The 20,159-nt window shown below is 43.9% G+C and overlaps 1 protein-coding gene across 2 annotated transcripts in view; it reads left to right on the top strand.

Moving 5' to 3' along the window:
- The window catches only part of Tnr (tenascin R), a 399,879-nt gene that overhangs the window by 307,402 nt on the left and 72,318 nt on the right, over positions 1–20,159 (top strand). Inside the window, exons 3-4 of one of the 2 annotated variants that reach the window (XM_036202163.1) lie at positions 14,895–15,454; positions 17,742–18,218. In XM_036202163.1, the coding sequence (XP_036058056.1) occupies positions 14,956–15,454; positions 17,742–18,218 (976 nt within the window). In that variant the 5' untranslated portion in view covers positions 14,895–14,955. Of the gene's footprint in view, positions 1–14,894; positions 15,455–17,741; positions 18,219–20,159 lie in introns of those variants that run through there. The other variant, XM_036202164.1, reaches the window with a different exon arrangement.

Below are 20,159 nucleotides of genomic sequence, written 5' to 3'. Positions count from 1 at the left end.
AAATGGTACGTGTGGTGAAAAGGAAATGGTTGTCACAACTATTTTTTCCTTAAAAGATGTCTTCTTAGTCCACTGGAGCACCGCTTGAGATTCCAAGACTTTGGAGAAAGGTGCTGAAATCCTGACACCCACATCTTAAGGGCTTTGTAATTTTTGTAGACAAATCATTTAACCTTCCAGTGCCTTGGTTTTTCTAGCTGTCAAGTTAGAACAGTAAAATGGTTTGTACAATTGCTGTGAGAATTAGATGAACATATACATGAACCCTTGCAAACAGCCTGAAATATGCCTAGACTAAGCGTGTGTCAATCAAAGAAAGCCCTCCCCTCCACCCCCCATGGTATGGTTCTTCATGGCTGTTGCAGAAAGGCAGAATGCACAGGCTTTGGATCCAGCAATTTTGTCTGATGAGTTTTCCTGGAAGGTGAGATGGTTTTCCCTTCCTAAATGAAATGCAAAGCCAGCTACTATTCTGAGGGCTTCGGTCTTCTAGGAGAAGCCCAGTGATTTTATTATTTTAGAGAAAATCAATAAATATTTATTGCTAACTTAATACTATAGATGTAACTTGCAAATAAAAAGTTTGGATTATTCTAGGTACATTTGTAGATATAGGCAAATGGAGGAATAATATTCCAGAATAATCTAAGGACATATCAGTGCCTATTTCAAATCATCTTCAAATACAACCACTGATAAATAAGGCATGGAGAATTGTCAGAGCCATATTGGGAAATAGCTCACCTACTCTGGGCTTTCCATTTAGTTAAACAAGAGGATGCTTCGCACAGTAGAAGGGAATACTACTCTAATGATTTCCCAGCAGGAATCCTGTTTGACAATGCCAACAAGGATCAAAAGGATAGCTTTCCCCCATTGCAAACGCCCAAGAAGGAACCATGCTTTGAGGTGTTGCTAGGGAAATCTGCAAGCCTCTCAGGGCATAGCTTTCCAATCTGGAACAGGAGTGTTGTTGAATAAATTTCTTAGAGAAGAGAGAAGACAAGGTTGTTCTCCGCTCTGACAGATGTACATGGGCTTAGCCACTTAGGCCTCTCCCACTGCCTGAGTACTACAGGGCTACCACTTCTGGGATTTAGAGTCCATGTTAATGAGCCTTCTTCCCACCTCTACCTGAGCCTTCCCACCTCTACCTCAAACATCCAAGTGTCCTGACAATGGAGAAAGCCAAGTCTGCTTTATATATACAAATTCAGAACACTTTCTTGCAGAGACATAAAAATAGGATTGTGCTTTATTTTATTTTATTTTATTTTATTTTAATGTCACTATATTTTTCTAGTCTCCCTGTGAGGTAAACAGCATTATAAAAGACAGGGACTCTGTTTCTTTTCAGACAGTGAATTTCTTAGAAATAGTGGAGATTGCCCACAGGAAGCTATATTTCTTCGGCAGTGATTTTGTGGCTTGTTATTCATAGGAATGAGCCTTTCTTGCTCTCTGGTAAGGAACAGTGCACCCATGATGCATTCTACACAGAACTGGTAGAAGGACCAACCAAGTTGACATGTATGGAAACATCTTGAGAACTCTAACGAGCCCTACAAATGCCAGGTGCTCTCCTACTCTGAGTCATTTTAATGGTTTTCAAAGGGGGGAAAGGCAGAAAGATCAATGTGAGAGAAAATGTTGGGACCTTTTACAGCCCATGAATCTTGCTCTCTGCTACAATATGAAGCCACACTGAACCATGTCCACTGTTAGGTTAGTTGAAGGCTGTTGTGAAAATGAAAATGTCATGGTTATTTATGCTTTAAGACTTACCTGTTTCCAAATAGGTTTTCAGAACGCATTAATTTATTGCCAGCACTGTGTCTGGGATTACTTTGGCATTTGACTAACAGAGAAAGGGAGGAAACACGGGGGAAATGAGTTTTTAGCAGAGCCTAGTTAAGAAGAAACATCTGGATTTAAAGGCCCTTCCCAGTAAGCCAAGTCCCTGCAGGGATATGCAAGGACAAGCTCTAGACAGCCACGACTCATCACTGAGGGCACTGCACACAGGTCTGTGGCCAACAGAAGCTAAGCTCACCATCTGTAAGTCCACAAAGGGGCAAGGAAACTGAGCAAGAAATGAGAGGAACAGTCATGTAACGAAAAGCAGATGCTGTGCCCTTCTTCTTAGGGGCACAGCCAGCTGTAGGCGGCCTCCCTGAAGAAGGAACAGGGACCTCGCCACCCTCTCACTGAGTTCCTGCTGGGCAGGGCTCCCTCTTGGCAGGGTAGGAAGCTCTGGGGAAAGGCAGGAGGGAGGGTACCAGTGAAGAGAAGCCATAGGTGGGCAGTGGAGGATCTCCAGGACCGTAGAAAGGAGTGGGGTATAACGGAGTACAGCAAAGGCTGGCAAGGACGGAGAAGGCTGGGTGAAGATAATTGGCTATCAAGTTATTTCAGGTAAAAGCCTGAATCTACTTGAAGCACTCTGCATCCTAGTAGTGAGCAATTTTTGTGCCCTCTTCTATCACACAGGAACCCTGACCCTCCAGACATCCCTCCTTTACCATGGCCCCCATGGCCTAGCTATACTCAGAACTCACTCCATGCCATCTGTTTCTAATTTGTCGGCAAGGCGGTTCCTTGTAGCTAAATGGTCAATTCTTGTCTTTGTTCTGATCGAACACATTTAAAAGCCCGATATTGTACAATATGTACCCTGGATTTAATAGTTAATAAAAATGGCATTTGAATTCCTCGGGTGCTCCCTTTTAACAATAATGAACAAAGATGATGTGCTGTCCCTTAATGGAAACCAAAATGCTTTTTATCAGAAAAAGAGTGGGAGAGAAGGAATTAAAGGAATTATGGACCCTGAAAAACCACTCCCTAAAATAATGAGGAAGGCTAATCTGAACCTTACAAATTGAATAAATGCAATTTTAAAAATCCTTGTTCAATTTGGAATTTATCTTTGGGGCCAATTGTAAGTACAAATGACACATGTTAGTCTCTAGAAAAAAAATGCAAGTGACTCATCAGGTCCATAGACACAGAGAGAATTCACTTATTTATTGCTTATTTTAAATTTAATTTATTTTTGTAGCACATATGAATTGTACAAAGGTGTTTCATTACGGCATTTCCATTTCCATATATACACATAACTTGATTATATTCACCCCCAGTTAACCTTTCTTATCCCTGTCACCCCCTTTTTCCTTCCCCTTCCACGTTCCTATAGTGCCCCCTTCAGTGCCACATTCTGTTCCCCCATGTTCTGCACAGGAGAGAGTCCATACAATAGTCATCTTTGTGAGACTGACTTAGCTCACTGGCCACGATGATCTCTGTTTCCATCCATTTTCCTACAAATGGCTCAATTTCACTCTTTTTATGGCTGAGTAAACCTCTAGGCAATTTTCTGAAGCTACCAACCAAGGCGATCAGGCATCTTAGTACCCTTCCCTTCTGAAAACAGACTCCCCAGATGCCTCACCACCCCAGGAACCATGAGTGGCATTTTCCTCACTTTCTGCACCTCTCATTTCATCTCTCATTGCCCCCTCCTCTAAGAATCTTTAGCATTCTTCAAGGCCCAGTTCAAAGGTCACCTTCCCCATTGACCTTTCTATAGCTAGTCTTACAGTGAGTGAGAAGTTGCCTTCTGCTGAGCTCCTAGAAGAACGAGCTATGTCTCTGACATGGTACTCACGATGGTCTGCTCTTTAGCTTTGCTATGTGAAACCTTTCTTGCAGATACATGAGGAGCTGCCTGATACTTCACTAGTTGGCCCTTGGCATCTTAGATGGACCTAGCCCTGTTCCTGGCATGCAACCAGCATGTAACTAAATTTAATTAAGTGAGTTGTGCTCTATAGACCACTACTCTCAAAACTTCTTCAAATTTCAAGTAGAAAATGATTATGTTATTTCATGCACTAGAAGACAGTCTTCACCTGCTTGTAGTCTCTGGGCCAGGATGGTGCTATTTCATGCTCTGAAAGGCATAATTTATACAATGAAGTCAATAATACCCGTAGACCACTACAGCCAAACTTTAATAGGTTGCCACCACCAACATTCAAGTCATTGAAGAAATTAATGGCTAGCCAAAAGTGAGTATAATTATTTGGTTCCTGCTAGAAAAGATCGACTCCAATATAGCTATGCCATATAATTGGAAACAGCGTGAACTTGATATGTGAGCTTGTCATTAGGTAGTTTTAGAGCAGATGAACTCCTGTGGTGTTCTGGATGGGAGGGGCGGGTAGATACCATTTTTAAAAGTAACTTCTTCTAAGATTTGTTTTTCTAAACAGTTTTGAGGTCTTAAAAATTAAGCAATTAGTTCCCATAGTTATAATTATTAAAAGTTATGGTCCCAGTTTGGTCCCCCCCCCCCAGACCCTCTATTCCACACACAAGAGGCTCTGGAAACATCATTAATGTATGACCAACCCCTTTTCTGATAGGCACATACAGCTGGATTTTAAGCCTTCATGAAGACTGAGCTGATCCCTTTGGAGACTTCCATGCACATTAGTCTTAGGGCTCTAATGTTTTTCTCTTCACACGACCGTTCTGCCCCAGATGCTGCACCACTCCTACCCATGACCCTCACATCTGGATGGAGATACCACTGTTTCAGAAAGCCCCCTCCCACACTGGTCTCTACCCGCTGTGGGGTGCTCACTAAACCTAAAATAAATGATTTTTCCGTTGAATTACCTAAAACAGAGCACCTTATCTTCTTTAGGCTCATGTGTATCTTTTCACTTCAACTGGATGGTAAGTTCCATGTGGGCAGAGAGACCACTTCTTATATTCTAAACCAATTGCTCAATCTGTTTTAAGAGAAATCTTGAGAAGGAGAACTGTAAGTTTGGGCTCCAAGCTGGCTGGCAATCTTTCTTGCAATAGAACTTTCTTTGCAGTTTGTTAAATGGAGGGAAGAGAAAGATGAAAGGTAATGGGAGTCTTCAAGAAGAATAATTGAACAGCAAATGGTGACACGCTGTTCTCCATGCTGAAGAAACACAGATGAGAAATAGTCATTAATGACAGAGAAAGGTCAGGCTCTTGAAAGAACTTTGGACCAAACTGGTTAAGATTAATTAGCAATCCATTATTTATGCCCTACCTATTTCTAAAGGATGGGGCAGCTGATGGGGGAGGAAGGCTGTACCTCTATTCCTGAAGTAAGAACCAGAAATATGGCCCAGCACTTTGGTTGGCTCTAACTTCCTGTGGGTAACTGTGCAAAGCAACCCCAGACTTAAGCTTCATATAGAAAACAGGAATAATCCCATCAGGCACTGTGAGCACCAAATGGGGCCATATATAATATAGAATTGTCGGTTGCTCGACAGATGTTGAGAAGTCTCCAGAGTCTACAAAATTGGTTAAATTCTCACCTAAATAGGATATCCAGCCACCAAAAATCACAAAAACCCCAAGATCATACATCATATAATTTTGAAGCTCAAATTCTCAGACAAGACTTTTTGTCTGCTACAGTGGCGAAAAAGGAATGTGTCCCCAGTAATAGCTTTTGCCCAGCCCTGCCATTTGTGCTTTGAAGCAGGGATTCAAACCTGCATGACCTTCCCCTCCCTTGCACTTCCAGTCTAGAGATGGTTATCACTCTCTTTATCATCCCCTTGATTGCTATTCAAGACCCCATTTTTCAGATGAAAAAGTAGCTGATCTGGGAGGTCAGGGCAATTAGAGTTCTGCTGGATAGTACAAGGTAGAGCCAGAGGACAAGAGCAGCAGCCTGCTTCTCTTCCCAGTCACTGTAGTACTTGTAATCCACGCTGACACGAAGCCTGGTACATACTAGACTCTGTACATGTGCCAACAAATGAAGGCAGATCCATTAGGTGTTGAACCAAAGACTTCCTACAAACTCTCACATGTGGACACATCAAAGTGCACATTACTAGGGGCATTGGATAGCCAGGCCCAGTGGGTGGGAACACCCCAGCCAGGCCCAGTCTTACCCCGCCCCTGGTCCTTCTGTCAACTCCTGGCCAGCCATGCAGTCCTGTCTGCTGGGAGTTTTCTGCCCTCAGGTTCTTTTCAGAAATTTGACAGGCCCAATAAAGGCCCAATGCTGATGGAGACAGCCAGTTCTGCCTTCTCCCAGCAGCCCAGCTCTGCCTCCACTGACACAATGGGGCCGGCTGTAATCACATTACACCCTCGTCTTTCATAATTACCCTCTTTCTCTGAGTGACAGAGCATCCCAGTGGCAGAGAGGGGACTATTTTTAAACTAATTCTAACTTACAGGGGGTGGGGGAGCACAAAAAGTGTCATTTTCCCATAGATACGCCTCTGGTTTATAAATCACCCCTAGGGACTGAGTGGAGAGTTAAGGTTGGCAGAAGCTAGAAAATCTAAGCAGAGCACTGGCTACCCACCCCCAGGGGAATGCTCTGTCCTTGTCTACCCAACAACCTGTATACTCATTCTCTCCTGTTTTCACCCTGAGGTCCCTCTGTCCTCACCATCATCTCTGACCAAGGAAAAAGAAAAAGAAGGGGAAAGAGCTGGAGGGAGGCCTGTTCCACCATGCACCTGCCTACTGATTACTTCTCTTCCCCTTTGCGTGTCTGTCTCTCTCTCTCTGTCTCTCTCTCTCTGTCTCTCTCTCTCTCTCTCTCTCTCTCTCTCTCTCTCCATCTTTCCTCCACTCCTGTTCCCAACTTCATCCCAGCTTCTGTGACCAGTTTTTCCCTTCCTCCACTGTGTCTGCGAAAGCAGTTTTTCTATAACCTTCAAAGATCTCTTCAGTGTGAAGAAATAAAGCCAGAGGAGGGTGTTGGGGAGGGGCAGGAAAAGAAGAGCCATGTCAGAAGGACTTTAAGTAGTAGAAGAGGTTTCAACCCAGCGAGGGTGACCTGGCCTCCCCACAGGCCTCCCTAGAGACAAGGGAGCGCCTCATTAACTCGGCACTAAATCAGCCCTAAGGACGATCCCCTTATCCACCTCTTACGAATTGCCCGGAGACACCTCTGCTACTGGCTGTGATAATTATATTGATAAGGAAGCTGGAGCAGAGGAAATGAAATCAATAGGAGCACAGGGTTTCTCGAGTATCAACCTATCGAATTGCCACAACTCCTTTGCACGCTCATTTGTAGGTCATTGGCTATCCATCTTGTTCACAACCGTTAGCGTGTCATTGAACCTGGAGTGTTATTATCTGCCCCTCGGGTTTATGCTTTCTCACCCTACTTATAGAACCCCTGCCCTTTTTCTTGCTAACCAGGCACCTTCCTAATTCCTTCTCTGTTTTCCCGTCTGTGTCTTCCTCCTCTGATTTCCCTTCTATTTCCATTGCCAGCTGCAGTGAAATAATATCACAGACTGGGTAGTTTATAAACAACAAAAACTTTGTTCTTACCATTCTAGTGAACAGGAAGCAGAGACCAACAGGTTGGCAAATCCTGAGTCTAAGGGCCTAGTCTCTGGCTTTACTGAGGTACCTTCCAGCCATATCTTTACATGGTGGAAGGACTGCTGGGGTCTCCCTAGAGGGGCTTTTATAAGCTCACTGGTCCTACTTATGGGGCAATGCCCCATGACTCCAAATGCCATCACTTTGGAAGTGAGGACTTCAATATTAAATGTGTGGAGCAGAGAGGGGAATGCGAACATTCAGACTACAGTGTCCCTGTCTTCTACCCCTTGTCCATATCCTTAACAGACCCTCTGGGTTCTGGTTTTTGACTCTTGCTAGTTTGTCTGACTACCGCCTGTTACATAGGAAGCAATAAGAAAGACAGGAGCTGCTAAGTCACCTTTAGAGAGGAGCGTTTGTGCATCTGGCTTCAGTGGAGACCCACCACTTTACACCAAAGACAGGACATGGTTTTCAGAGGAGGAGAGATCACTCAAAAGAAGACAAAGCTGGCTAATGGACCATTCCCAGGAATGCTACAGTAGGCTTTTGTCTCCCTGGAAAAATTTGCAAAACTCTGCCCACCGCCATTATTAAAAAATGTGGACAAAAGCAACTTTCTGCATAATGGCCAGCATTCTCGGTAACAATGAGGAGTAGGGTCAGAATGTGCAGAACGTCAGAAACAGAAGTGCAGAATGAAGCCAGGGAAGGGAAGCTTCCAGGGACATAGGAAGAAAAGCCACTTTGAAATAATTACTGACATGAGTTGGGCAAAAGCTAAGGGCATATCTGGTGAGCAGGCACTTCATACACCTTAGTTTCTGCTCCCCTCTTCCATAGCTGGCTCTGGCTAGAAGCCTTTATTTCCCACTCACCCCTTTTCTGCCTTGCTCTAGCAAAGCAGATTAAGAGGGAAGCAGCCCCACACAGGTTTGGTCCATGGTGGCTTGTGACTTGTGAGCTTTAGACGAAGCTCAGAGTACAGAAGGAAGCCAGAAGGAGCCAAGCAGCCAGGCTCTTCCTGGGAATGGGCAAGTCTAAAAGCTGCCTCCCTATCTCTCCCCTAGTAGCAAAGTTTACTGGTAGAGATATTTTCCCTGATGCTTGGGACAAAGTGGAGGCTGGGTGCTTATAAATCAAAAGCCATCAGAAAAGCTTGCCCCCAAGGAAGAGAGACTGAAGCAATTTCTAGGGAAACAGCCTGGATTTGTGGAGAAAACATTAAACTAAAAGTCACGGCTGTCAAGAAGCCCTAAATCTGAACCAGAGAGAACAGAGTATTGATAATGTAAGAGCCCCGAGTCTTTCTTTTCACGAGAACAGTATGTGGCCACTAATGAAGCTGGTTGTAGAACAGCAGTGAACACCCAGGCTCCGGTCAGCAAGATCTGGGTCCAGCACGAGCTCCTCTGTTCATTAGTCGTTCAGTCTTGGTCAAGTTACTTGGCCTTTTCTGGTGCTCATTTTCTCCATCTTAAAAAACAGAAATAAAAAGAGGACCTACCATCACAGAAAATCACCATAGGAGTTCGCCTGTCCATAATGAACTAGAGTGATTAATGTCTCATTTTCGTGTGTGGATGCTCCATTCTGATTGGTTACTTCCCAAGTCATACACATGCCATAAATATCTTGAATGTCCTAAATACCACTCCTTTCTAGCTTACAGGTGTTACTGCAAGAATAAATAAAGTATTACAAGGTGGATGCATAGAATGTTTCAGTTACTATTGATATCTGCTATAGGTTGAGTCTCATCCCTTTACTGTGTCTAGGTTGAAGCCCTGACCCCCAGCCCCTCAAAATGTGGCTCCACTTGGAAGTGAGCCCATTACAGATATGGTTAGTTATGTTAAGATGAGGTCAAGCTGGAATAGGCTGGGACTCCAATATAGCACAGCAGCATGTGTCTCAGAAGATGGCCATGTGAAGACTCAGATCACAATATTCAGGCAGACAGCTTGTGCCAATACATCTACTAGGCAAGAAATGCCATGGCATTCAGGTCATCAGCTGAAGCTCAGAAAGAGAAACAGAGGCCCATAGAGCCTTGGGGAAGAGCCAGTCTTAAAGATAACATGATGTTGACATGCTGCCATTTTAAGCTGCCCATCTATGGGATTCTATTATGGAAACCCTTAAAGAGCTATCACAATGTGATAGTGGGTATATCCCTAAAAGCCCACTAAGACCATGGACATGTAAAATACCAGGAAAATATTTGACATTGACTTTGGTCCTGTTTAGTCTCCCCTGATGAATGGAAACCCTTCTTCAGGATTCTCACAAAGGAGTGTTTTAGCCTATACCTGGAGACCTCCAGTGACCAGAAATTCACTACATGCCATCAGAGACACTAGCTCACCCTACTAGGAAAGCTATTGCTTACATATGGAAACTGCCTCTCCAGGCCCTTGTGCCATGTAAAGGTCTGATCTGTTAGCATCAGGCAGTCCTCTAAACACATTCATTGAACAACCATGTCTGAATATCAGTTTCAGCAAATGAAGTTCTAGAATGAACAGTTTCTCTTTTCTTCTTCCTCCTTCTTTTCCTTCTAACCTAGAGAATAATCTATTAAGAGCCATGCCCGTGTTATCTCTGAGTAGACTAAGTTATATGTGAGAAAAACCAATGCCAAAAGCTGTACTTCAAAAACCAAAAGATCTGCTACAGTTAGACTACAATAGAGAGAGGGGACCCAGAGTGACATCAAGCAACCATCATCTCACATACAACCAGCTACCACAGAAGGGAAATTTTTCTGGCAAGTGCCGGCTAATCAACTTTATGTCTCAGCCAGGAAGGGACACTCAACATTTCCTTTTGATTCACTGGTCTCACATACCCAAAAGAAGGTTAGAAAATCTAGTCCTACTGTGTGCCTGAAAGCCAAGCTGGAAATATTTGGCAAACAGTACCTTCTCTGTTGTCAGCAAGAGTTCCAACCTTCTCAGAGTCACTTTGCCTGCCACAGAGCTGGCCTATAACCTTCCTCGCTGGACGGCTAGCATGCTCCTTAGTCATGGTCATCACCATGCACTGGCATACTTGTGTCTTTCTCCTCTCTGAGACTGGGAGTTTCTCAAGGAATGGGAGCAGGTGATAGGGGGAGCGCACTTGAGAATAGTGACCATGTCTCCAAGTCCTGTCCATGTTTTGCAGGGCCTTCTCACATCCATTCCCTCACCCCACCCCAGACACCCCATTACTCAGACTCCTGAGGACCACCCCTGCCTCAGAGCCCCTGCATTTTCTCTTCCGTATGGTTGTGCTGTACATCCCCTGTCTTTTGCTAGATACCCTACCCCACTTTGTCAAGATCTCAGATCTCAGCTGTGATCTGGTCAGACAAGCCTTCCAGGATATCACTCTATAAATATAGCCATGAACCCTCACCTTCTTAACTCAAAAAAAAAAAAACAAAAAAAAAAAAAAAAAAAAAAAACCTCTGTTCATCAATTTTTTTTTCCTCCACAATGGCTATCTATTCCTGACTGAAAATAACACAGACATATGTATCATATGATATTACATAGCAAATATCACGTAATTTATTTGTATGTATAATATTGTTTGATATTCATTTATTCTGTTCCTTTATATTCCACCCTTCCAATTCCATGCATATGGATGTAATTTCCATAAGCACAGGGCAGGAATCTAATAGCTACTCAATAAATAATTGTCAGATGAACGAGTGATAAAATAATATATGAACCTCCCATGTTCTCACCTCTCCAAATAAAATGCTAAATTTCTCTTCCTCATATGACAAGATTTGCATTATTTCAACATTCTAGTCACCCAGAAATGATTAATTCTTGGTGCTGTAAGGGCATACAAGCCCCTTGTTTATTTTTCACTCTGAATTTCAATTAATAAAATCTAAGTTTACAAAAAGTCTGGGCTTATAAAAATTATACGGTTGAGTTGCTTACATAAGTTTAGTTATTGACCAAAATATTGACCATGTTTCTCATATAAAACTCTAACTTTCCCTTTATCTAAAATTTTTAGTGGTCATTTTGGACCTACACATAGACTCTAACATCTTTCTTCCTCATAATATCCCTGTCAGTGGTCCTCCTCCTCATTTACAACATCATTTATTCTTTTATTTATTTCCTATCTACACTTGGTCAAACATCTGTATTAAGTGCTTTGTAACAATTTCACACCTTCCATAAGAAAATAGTATTCAGCAATATTAATGTGTGTCAAGATACACAAAGTTTAGTTTGAGAAAGATAGCGAGGCCTTAATGTGTGTGTAAAGGACTGTTGACAAGGTCACTGGGAGGGTGTTGTCATGACATAATAACGGAAGGGAAATCCAGGAGTGTAGTGACTGGAGCAGTTCAAGGTGGGGAGACAAGTACAGCCTCAGATGAGGGGGTGTGGGAAGAGCTTATAGTTATGGGGTCAACTTAGTTTAGACATGTCAGTCCATCTATTCCCAAGGTGGATTTATCTTATCAGGCTGTGGCCAATGAGTTGTCATCTCCCACAGTATTTCTGGAACCTCACCATCATTGTTCAAGGATAAACTATGAGCTGGGCTTTCCTGATGCCAACTAATAAGGCATTTTATGTCTCTGCAAATTCAGGGGAGTCTTTAAATAGAAGAAGAACCAAATGGTCTGAAAACAGTATTTATTTATTTCAGTCAATGCTAGGTACTTAATAAGTATTATATAGATAATGGTAGAATCATCACTCTAATCCTATAACGTTGGTACCGTTTATTATATCCACTCTACAGATAGCAAAGCTCACAGAGAGGTTAAGTGGTCTTCCCATAGATAAACATTTATGGGGATGGGGTTTGATCCCAGACAGTCTGGCAGTCTCAGCAGCTCTGGTCTGCTCTACTTCCTATCAATATTAGAAACAGGGACAGAAAATAATGCAATATATAACATAAGAGCTGAGTAATAAGATATGATTTTTATGCTAGTCACTAATACCAGTTATTCCTAATTCAGTGAAGTCTTAGACATTGTCCAGAGCTGAAATTGAAGAGAACAGTAAGTAACTTAGGGTTAATGGAGAGAGATTAAATGAATTGGAGAATGACTCAACCTTTTGCTCACTGAGCATTTACTCATTAAATCATTGATTTACTCATTCTTTCATGCACCTGGCCATCCATTCATTCAACAACTAAATACTGAGCACTTCCATGTCCTAAACACACAGCCCTGTGCTGCATATAGGACACAATCTGCCTCAAACAACTTAGCAGACCAGATGGGGAAATCAGGCCTATGGAGTTCCATGTTCTAGCAAGGTTAGCGCTGTAAGAAGGGTGCTCACAGAAGAGTGTGGGGGCAGGCAATTCAACCTGTATTTTGGGAACGTATGAGGGAACAAGAAGAAAAGAGGAGAGAATAATGGTTCATGGAAGAAAAAGCAGTGAACCACACCCACACCCAAGCAAATTTTCTAACTTTAGTATTCCTGAGAAAGTTCTAGAATGTACAATTTCTATCAATGACAAGAAAAAAAATTGAACAGTTTCTCTAAAAAACAAAAAATAGTCTTGTGTATCCCAGGCTGATCTTAAACCTGCTATGTTGGGGAGTCTGGCTGTGAACTCCTAATCTTCCTGCCTCTACTTCCCATATACTAACACTAAAAATGTGTACCGCCATGCCCACGTTTGAACACTCTTTTTAAAAAAAGGTATTGAAGCATAGTTGTTAAGAGCACAGGTTTGGGATCAGTCTGGCCAGCTTTCATATCTCAACCCCTCCAAGCAGAAATTGCTCCGTTAAGATGAGTATCATCTCCAGACTCTCCTAGGGGTTGGATTAGATCATGTGTGAAGGCTCAGCACCGTCTGTGCCCTGTGCACAGCCAGTGAGTATTAACTGATATTCGTCACCGTCTTCTGAGGCTCATAGTTATAGCTACTTGGCTCCTCAGTCTTTAATCTTCTTAGCAGCTCTGACTTTCCTTGAGATCCAAAGTGTCTAAGTTTCCTTTTTCTTTCACACAGGGAATAAAAAGGAAATATAATTTTTGTAAAACTGATTTTTATTACTGTGAATTTATTATACTGCATGGCTTTTGGTGACTAGGTAACCAACGGAGGAGCTAATTCATTATTTTAGCTATTTAAACAGGACCTCAGAAGAAAGGCACCCTGTGGTCACCGAGCACAGGGACTGTATTAATGAGAAGATTAAAACAAAGCTTGGCTCACATCGTTCCAGATAAATCACAAATGTACCCAAGGATAATTAACAATCACAAACTGCCTGGAACTACATTATTTGGCTGGTTGGTTATTGTAAAGTCAACCTCTATTAAATAGGTGAGCTTAGAGGAGCTGATGGATAAGTTATTTGACATGGCCAGTGAGGCCCTTTCATAATAAATATCTGAGGCAACCTGGGAGTACCCCTAAGTTTATGTGCTCTGCTTCATCCTAATTTTCATTTAGAAGTGAAGAGAGGCTTTGAGTTCTCCTCAGTGGAAGAGGCTGTCTACAGAGCCCCCACTCCTGGCATGTGTTCTAGAAGTTCTATGTGCACTGTGGGGACAGACTGTTGTATTCTGTGCCTAAAAGGCTACATTAGTATAATGTTTCAGTGATGTAACAAAAGACTGGAAAAAAAATAATAACCCTGGGGAAGGACTCTTTTGTCTCATGATTTCAAAGGTTTCAGTCCATCATGGCAGAAGGATGTGGCAGAACAAAGCTGCTCACCTCATGGTGGCAGGGAAGCAGAGAGAAGACAGACATGATGGAGTCACTGTTCTATTGCTGAGAGGAGACACAATGACTAAGGAAACTCTTGTACAAGAAAACATTTAGCTGGGAGCTTGCTTACAGTTTCAGAGGTTTAGACTATTATCATCATGGTGGGGAACATGGTGGCCTGCAGGCAAGTGCTGGAGCAGCAGCTGAGAGCTACATCCTGATCCACAGGCAGAGACAGAGATGTCTGGGCCTGACATGGGCTTTTGAAACCTCAAAGCCCAACCCCAGTGGCATACTTCCTCCAACAAGGCCATAGTTCCTAATTCTTCTAATCCTTTCAAATAGCTCCCACTCCCTGGTAATTAAGCATTCAAATATATGAGTCTTTAGAGGTCATTCTTATTTAAATCACCACAATCTTTCAAAAGGTATGCCTTTAGTGGCCTGCTCTTCTATCTAACATACAATGCTGTGAATGTATGAATCCATCAACAGATTAATCTATTGATGAAATCAAAACACTCATAATCCAAACACTTCTTAAAAACTCTTCATCTGTCAACAAGCTTTGAGAGCGGGCCATTTGAAATTAAAGCCCTAACAATACCCTAATGTAGAAGTGCTACCCATCAAGAACCCAGTCTTAATGAGAACAAAGGCCCAGCTTTCTTAGAACTACTGTCTCCTTCCAATTTCCTCCACATTCCCAGAGAACTTCTATCTATGTATGTTCTGGCTTTACAGCATGAGAGCCATGGTGCCCAGTACATGTTGTAGAGGCCAGCTGAGCCTTTGCCCCTTGCTTTCTCTTGCAGATTCCTATAACTCCATGCTGGCCACTACAGGGAGCTCTTGAACCAAGCTCTGGCTGAGAGGATGGGGATCGACGGGGAAACAGTGGTCATGAAGAACATGCTTATCGGTGTAAACCTGATCCTGCTGGGATCCATGCTCCAGCCTTCTGAGTGTCAGCTGGAGGTGACCACAGAAAGGGTCCAGAGACAAACTGTGGAGGAGGAAGGAGGGGTTTCCAGCTACAACACATCCAGCAAGGAACAGCCTATGGTCTTCAACCATGTATATAATATCAACGTCCCGCTGGAGAGCCTCTGCTCTTCCGGGCTGGAGGCTTCAGCTGAGCAGGAAGTGAGCGCTGAAGATGATACTCTGGCAGAATACATAGGGCAAACCTCAGATCACGAAAGCCAGGTCACCTTTACCCACAGGATCAACCTCCCCAAAAAAGCCTGCCCATGTGCCAGCTCAGCCCAGGTGCTGCAGGAGCTGCTAAGCAGGATAGAGATGCTGGAGAGGGAGGTGTCCTTGCTTCGGGACCAGTGCAACGCCAACTGCTGCCAGGAAAGCGCTGCCACAGGTAGAGTCAGAAGACCTCGCAGCCTGGTCCCTGGTGGGGAAGGAGAGAGCTGCACTGAGAGGGAGGTGGGGTGAGAGGGAGAGAAACCCAGCATCTCTTCACAGGGTCAAAGAGAAAAAGTACCCGATATATAGCTCTCGGTTAATGTGTCATCTGTAAGATCTAAATGCAGCCATTCCCTGGGGATTCGGTTCAGGGATTCTCAACACAGCTCACCCAGTTTGAAATACATTAACCTGATTTTGGAGGGATGAGTCAGGTAATGGTACATCAGCTCAGCACAGCACCTTTGATGGCAGGCAGGGAATTTGATGTCTGTCTTCATTCATCTTTGGTTTTCACAGGCTGTTGAGTTGATATCGGTTCATGTTAACCTGACTGACTAGAGCGTGTGGTGCTCTGTCCATTCTCTCGCAGCCTTGCTCCCCTCTGAGGAAATGGAAGTCATTAAGGTCTCAGAGGACCTGTTCCCCTCTCCTCCAGCAAGACAGGAGTTTTGTCCTGATCCACTCCATGAACATACACATGTGCATTCACACACACACACACACACACACACACACACACACACACACACACACACACACACACCCCTTATCCTGTTTTCCAAAAGGCTGAATGTCTAGTGGATTTCTGTCTTTGTCCATCTATTCCTTACCTTAAGGTGTGATTAAGACTTCAAAGTCAGACTTTAAGTTCAGATCTGTTCTGCCACCTCTGGCTTGTGATTTAAGCAATTCACATAGCCTTTTCTTTCTCATCTACAAATTGTGACAGACCAGAGCAATAAGGAGCTATTAACTATTGACTCACCTAGCCAGATGAGTGCCTGGCTCCTAGCAAGGGCTACCCTTAGCTGTCCCCAGTCAGCCTGGTGCCCAGCTTTCTCCATCCAAAGGATCCTCAGACTCATGTAGCTCTGGCCCTGGATGACAAGGAACAACTATCATATTATCTTGGGTGCAAGTGCTCACCTCTTTACAATCTGATAGTTCAAGATGGAAGTGGAGGAAAATGTTATTAAACCCTGGGGCCTGTAGATGAAACCCATTCTCCCCAAGTCATAGTAAGTTGGGGGCCAATCTAACTAATGAAGCATTTTATAGAATTTCCTCAGATTATAGACAAGCAATGTGATGACTAGGAAGAGGAATCAAGATGTCCACATTCCTATTCTTCATTGAGTCCATCTTTTTGGTGGAGTTTAAAAACAAGAGAATGCCATAGTTTTCCATGGTTATGGTCTCTCCTGCTCCAGAATCTACCAGCTTGCCACTCAGCTCATTAGCTGATTAGGAAAAATCTAGTAAGCTGAGCTATGTTAAGCAATGCCAATGCAGTATCTTTTTTAGGCAATGTGGACTGCATGAAGCAGAACTTACTAAACTGAACTTAGATTTTATTATTTAGTCATAAAACCTTATGCAAAAAGACTGGGACAAGATATATACATTAAATCATGAAGGTATCATAGCAAACAATAACTGAAACCATGCTTCAGGAAGCCTTTGAAGAAACCTTGGATTTGACAAGTGTGCAGTAGCCCACGGCAGGAAGGGAGAAGATGGGACAGGTCTATAACAGATGTGACTTCCATCTGCATAGCTGACCCAGTGCTCAGCCTACATCCCCCCCCCCCAATCCCTCTCATAGCTATACCTGGCACCTGGACATCTTTGTCAGAGGAATATCCTTAGCCTAATCAGAACACTTGACAAGCTCAAAGACATAGACACATAGACGGCCCTAGAACTTACAGAGAAGGGCCTCAGCTCATGAGCAAGGGTGACTTACACCATTTCTAGAGCACTTCGGGAATCTGAGTCACTCTTCCTGGAACTTTGCATAGTCATACTCTAGCTGAGCCACATTGCTTCCTGACCCACCCCTACCCCCCATATCCCGCCACCCCACCTCCTATCTCCCCACCCCACCTCCACACACACACAACCCACTATGGCAGGTTTCTTCTGGAAACATTTTAATAAGCATTCTTATTAGGTTCTAGGGACCTAACCTAAGATGCTCTGAAGGTGACCTGGGAGAGGAAAATGGCCCAGATCTTGCCCTGATCTTTCCCATCTTCACCATCAATGCTGAGTCAGGCAGAAACGATTGCACTGGGTGAAAACATTTATGAAGTTGAATTTGTATCCAACTGTGTGGTAGTTAACACTCAGCAGCACCTATGTGATCGCAGGATGAGTACAGGTCTCTGCTCAACCCTCCCCAGTACAATTTATGAGAGTCCACTGCTGCCCTTTGACCTTCTCCTTGGCCATTCTAGGACAACTGGACTATGTCCCTCACTGCAGCGGCCATGGCAACTTTAGTTTTGAGTCCTGTGGCTGCATCTGCAATGAAGGCTGGTTCGGCAAGAACTGCTCAGAGCCCTACTGCCCACTGGGCTGCTCCAGTCGGGGTGTGTGTGTCGATGGCCAGTGCATTTGCGACAGTGAATACAGTGGAGAGGACTGCTCTGAGCTGCGGTGCCCAACAGACTGCAGTTCCCGAGGGCTCTGTGTGGATGGGGAATGTGTCTGTGAAGAGCCCTACACAGGCGAGGACTGCAGGGAGCTGCGGTGCCCCGGGGACTGTTCAGGGAAGGGGCAATGTGCCAACGGTACCTGCCTGTGCCAAGAGGGCTATGCTGGTGAGGACTGCAGCCAGCGACATTGTCTGAATGCCTGCAGTGGGCGCGGGCACTGCCAGGAGGGACTCTGCATCTGTGAGGCGGGCTACCAGGGCCCTGACTGCTCAGCAGGTAGGACGGGAACACCCTGGGGGTAGCTCCAGTTGGTTGGGGAAGAAGAAAGGAGGCGGAGGGACAAAATAATTCCCAGTTCGGCTGTGATTCTTTGCTTTATGTGGCAACTATTTTCAAGTCCATAACAATTGATGAGGTCACATTCAGAATGAGATCTGGATCTCCACTCCTGGGACTAGAACAAAAACAATGATAATAGAGATGACAACACTCTACTGTCCCTAAGGCAGGGCGGCTAGTTTATTAGCTCATTCTCTGTTGCCAAATAACATAAAAACAGTGTGGGTGTGTTATAAAGAGGTTTACTTGGGAATCTCAGTTCTAGAAGTTCAAGATTAAGCAGCTACATCTAATGATAGCCTTCTTGCTGAAGGAGTAGCGGAGTAGCACATGGAGTCACGTGACAAGAGATAGGGCTCATGGCGTGCGTATCCTCCAGTCTCTCCCCTTATTCAGCTGTTAGGATTAGACTATGAGGGTCCACTCTGACAACCCAGCTAGTCTGAATCACTTCCCAGTGACCCTATCTCTATGCACCATTGTCAGATTAAGTTTGCACTCTTTTTAATAACTCAGAACGGGGATTGAATTTCAGTTCCTGAAGCCTCGGGAGACGCATAGAAACCATATTCAAATCACAGCAAACAGAGAAAGGTCAGGGATGCTAGATAAGGGGCTGGTCTTTAACTCCAGGGAGTTGAACCTGCTTAAAAATGTTTCCCTTAGCCGGGGCGTTGGTGGCACATGCCTTTAATCCCAGCACTCGGGAGGCAGAGGCAGGTGGATCTCTGTGAGTTCAAGGCCAGCCTGGTCTACAAAGCTAGTTCCAGGAGAGGTGCTAAGCTACACAGAGAAACCCTGTCTCCAAAAACAAAAACAAAAAAATGTTTCCCACGCCCATTACCAATCTCAATATCTCAGCACCTTACATCACTGCTTGAGGAAGGATGGCTCTAGTTCTCCTTTTATCTGGTTAGCTTACATATTGCAGGATGAGATTAAATTCATGACATTACCAAGGAGCTGACATTCTAACAATTAGTATTAGAATATTAAACAGATATGACTCATTTTGTTCCGGATGACAACCCTGGAGCCACCTCTCATTGCAGGATGTACTTACTCCTCTTAATGCCTACCTTTAAAACCAAATGCCACAGGTCTCTCCCAGAAAGGGATGTGTGTCATTATCTAAAGTGCTATTTTACTAGCTCTTTGTGAAGAGGGGCCTATTTACCTGAAGCATAACCTTGTCCCCACCAAGAGTAGGAGGCTACTGGAGCCCCCATCCCGAGGATGCCCAGGGTCATCTTGAGTCATTGCTGCCTCAATGCTGTTCTACAACACACATGCTTCTTAATACAATCACTGTTTGTGAATCTGTATCTACTTGTCATGGTCTAGACATGCTTTTCCACAGGGTCAGGTCTATTAGATAAACAGAATGAAACAAACAAAAAACAACTTAATCTGATCCAGTGTTCCAACTGAACTGGAGATAAGATGCCTTGATCACATCAGGCAAAATTCACCAGCTGTTAATATAGCTACAACTGGGTCAAGTCCAAACCTAGCTTATGTGCTACTTCTGACATATTGGCTCTGTGCTACTTGAGGAAGACTTATGCAAGCCCAGATACATTTTCTTTACTGGTTCGAAGCCCATGAGGAAGGTCAGTTGCATAATCTTCATCTGTTTCTATAACAACCCTGGAGCCACCTCTCATTGCAGGATGTACTTACTCCTCTTAATGCCTACCTTTAAAACCAAATGCCACAGGTCTCTCCCAGAAAGGGATGTGTGTCATTATCTAAAGTGCTATTTTACTAGCTCTTTGTGAAGAGGGGCCTATTTACCTCCTACTTGACATTTCTGGCACATAGGACAGCTGCAGGAGTGCAGAGAGAGAGGACAGAGGGTCAGAAAGGAGAAAACAT

This window comes from Onychomys torridus, chromosome 11 (genome assembly GCF_903995425.1).
Source record: "Onychomys torridus chromosome 11, mOncTor1.1, whole genome shotgun sequence".
In the NCBI taxonomy this organism is placed as follows: domain Eukaryota; kingdom Metazoa; phylum Chordata; class Mammalia; order Rodentia; family Cricetidae; genus Onychomys; species Onychomys torridus.
The sequence above is the reverse complement of the archived record's forward strand: the minus strand, read 5'-3'. Positions and strand labels throughout refer to the sequence as shown.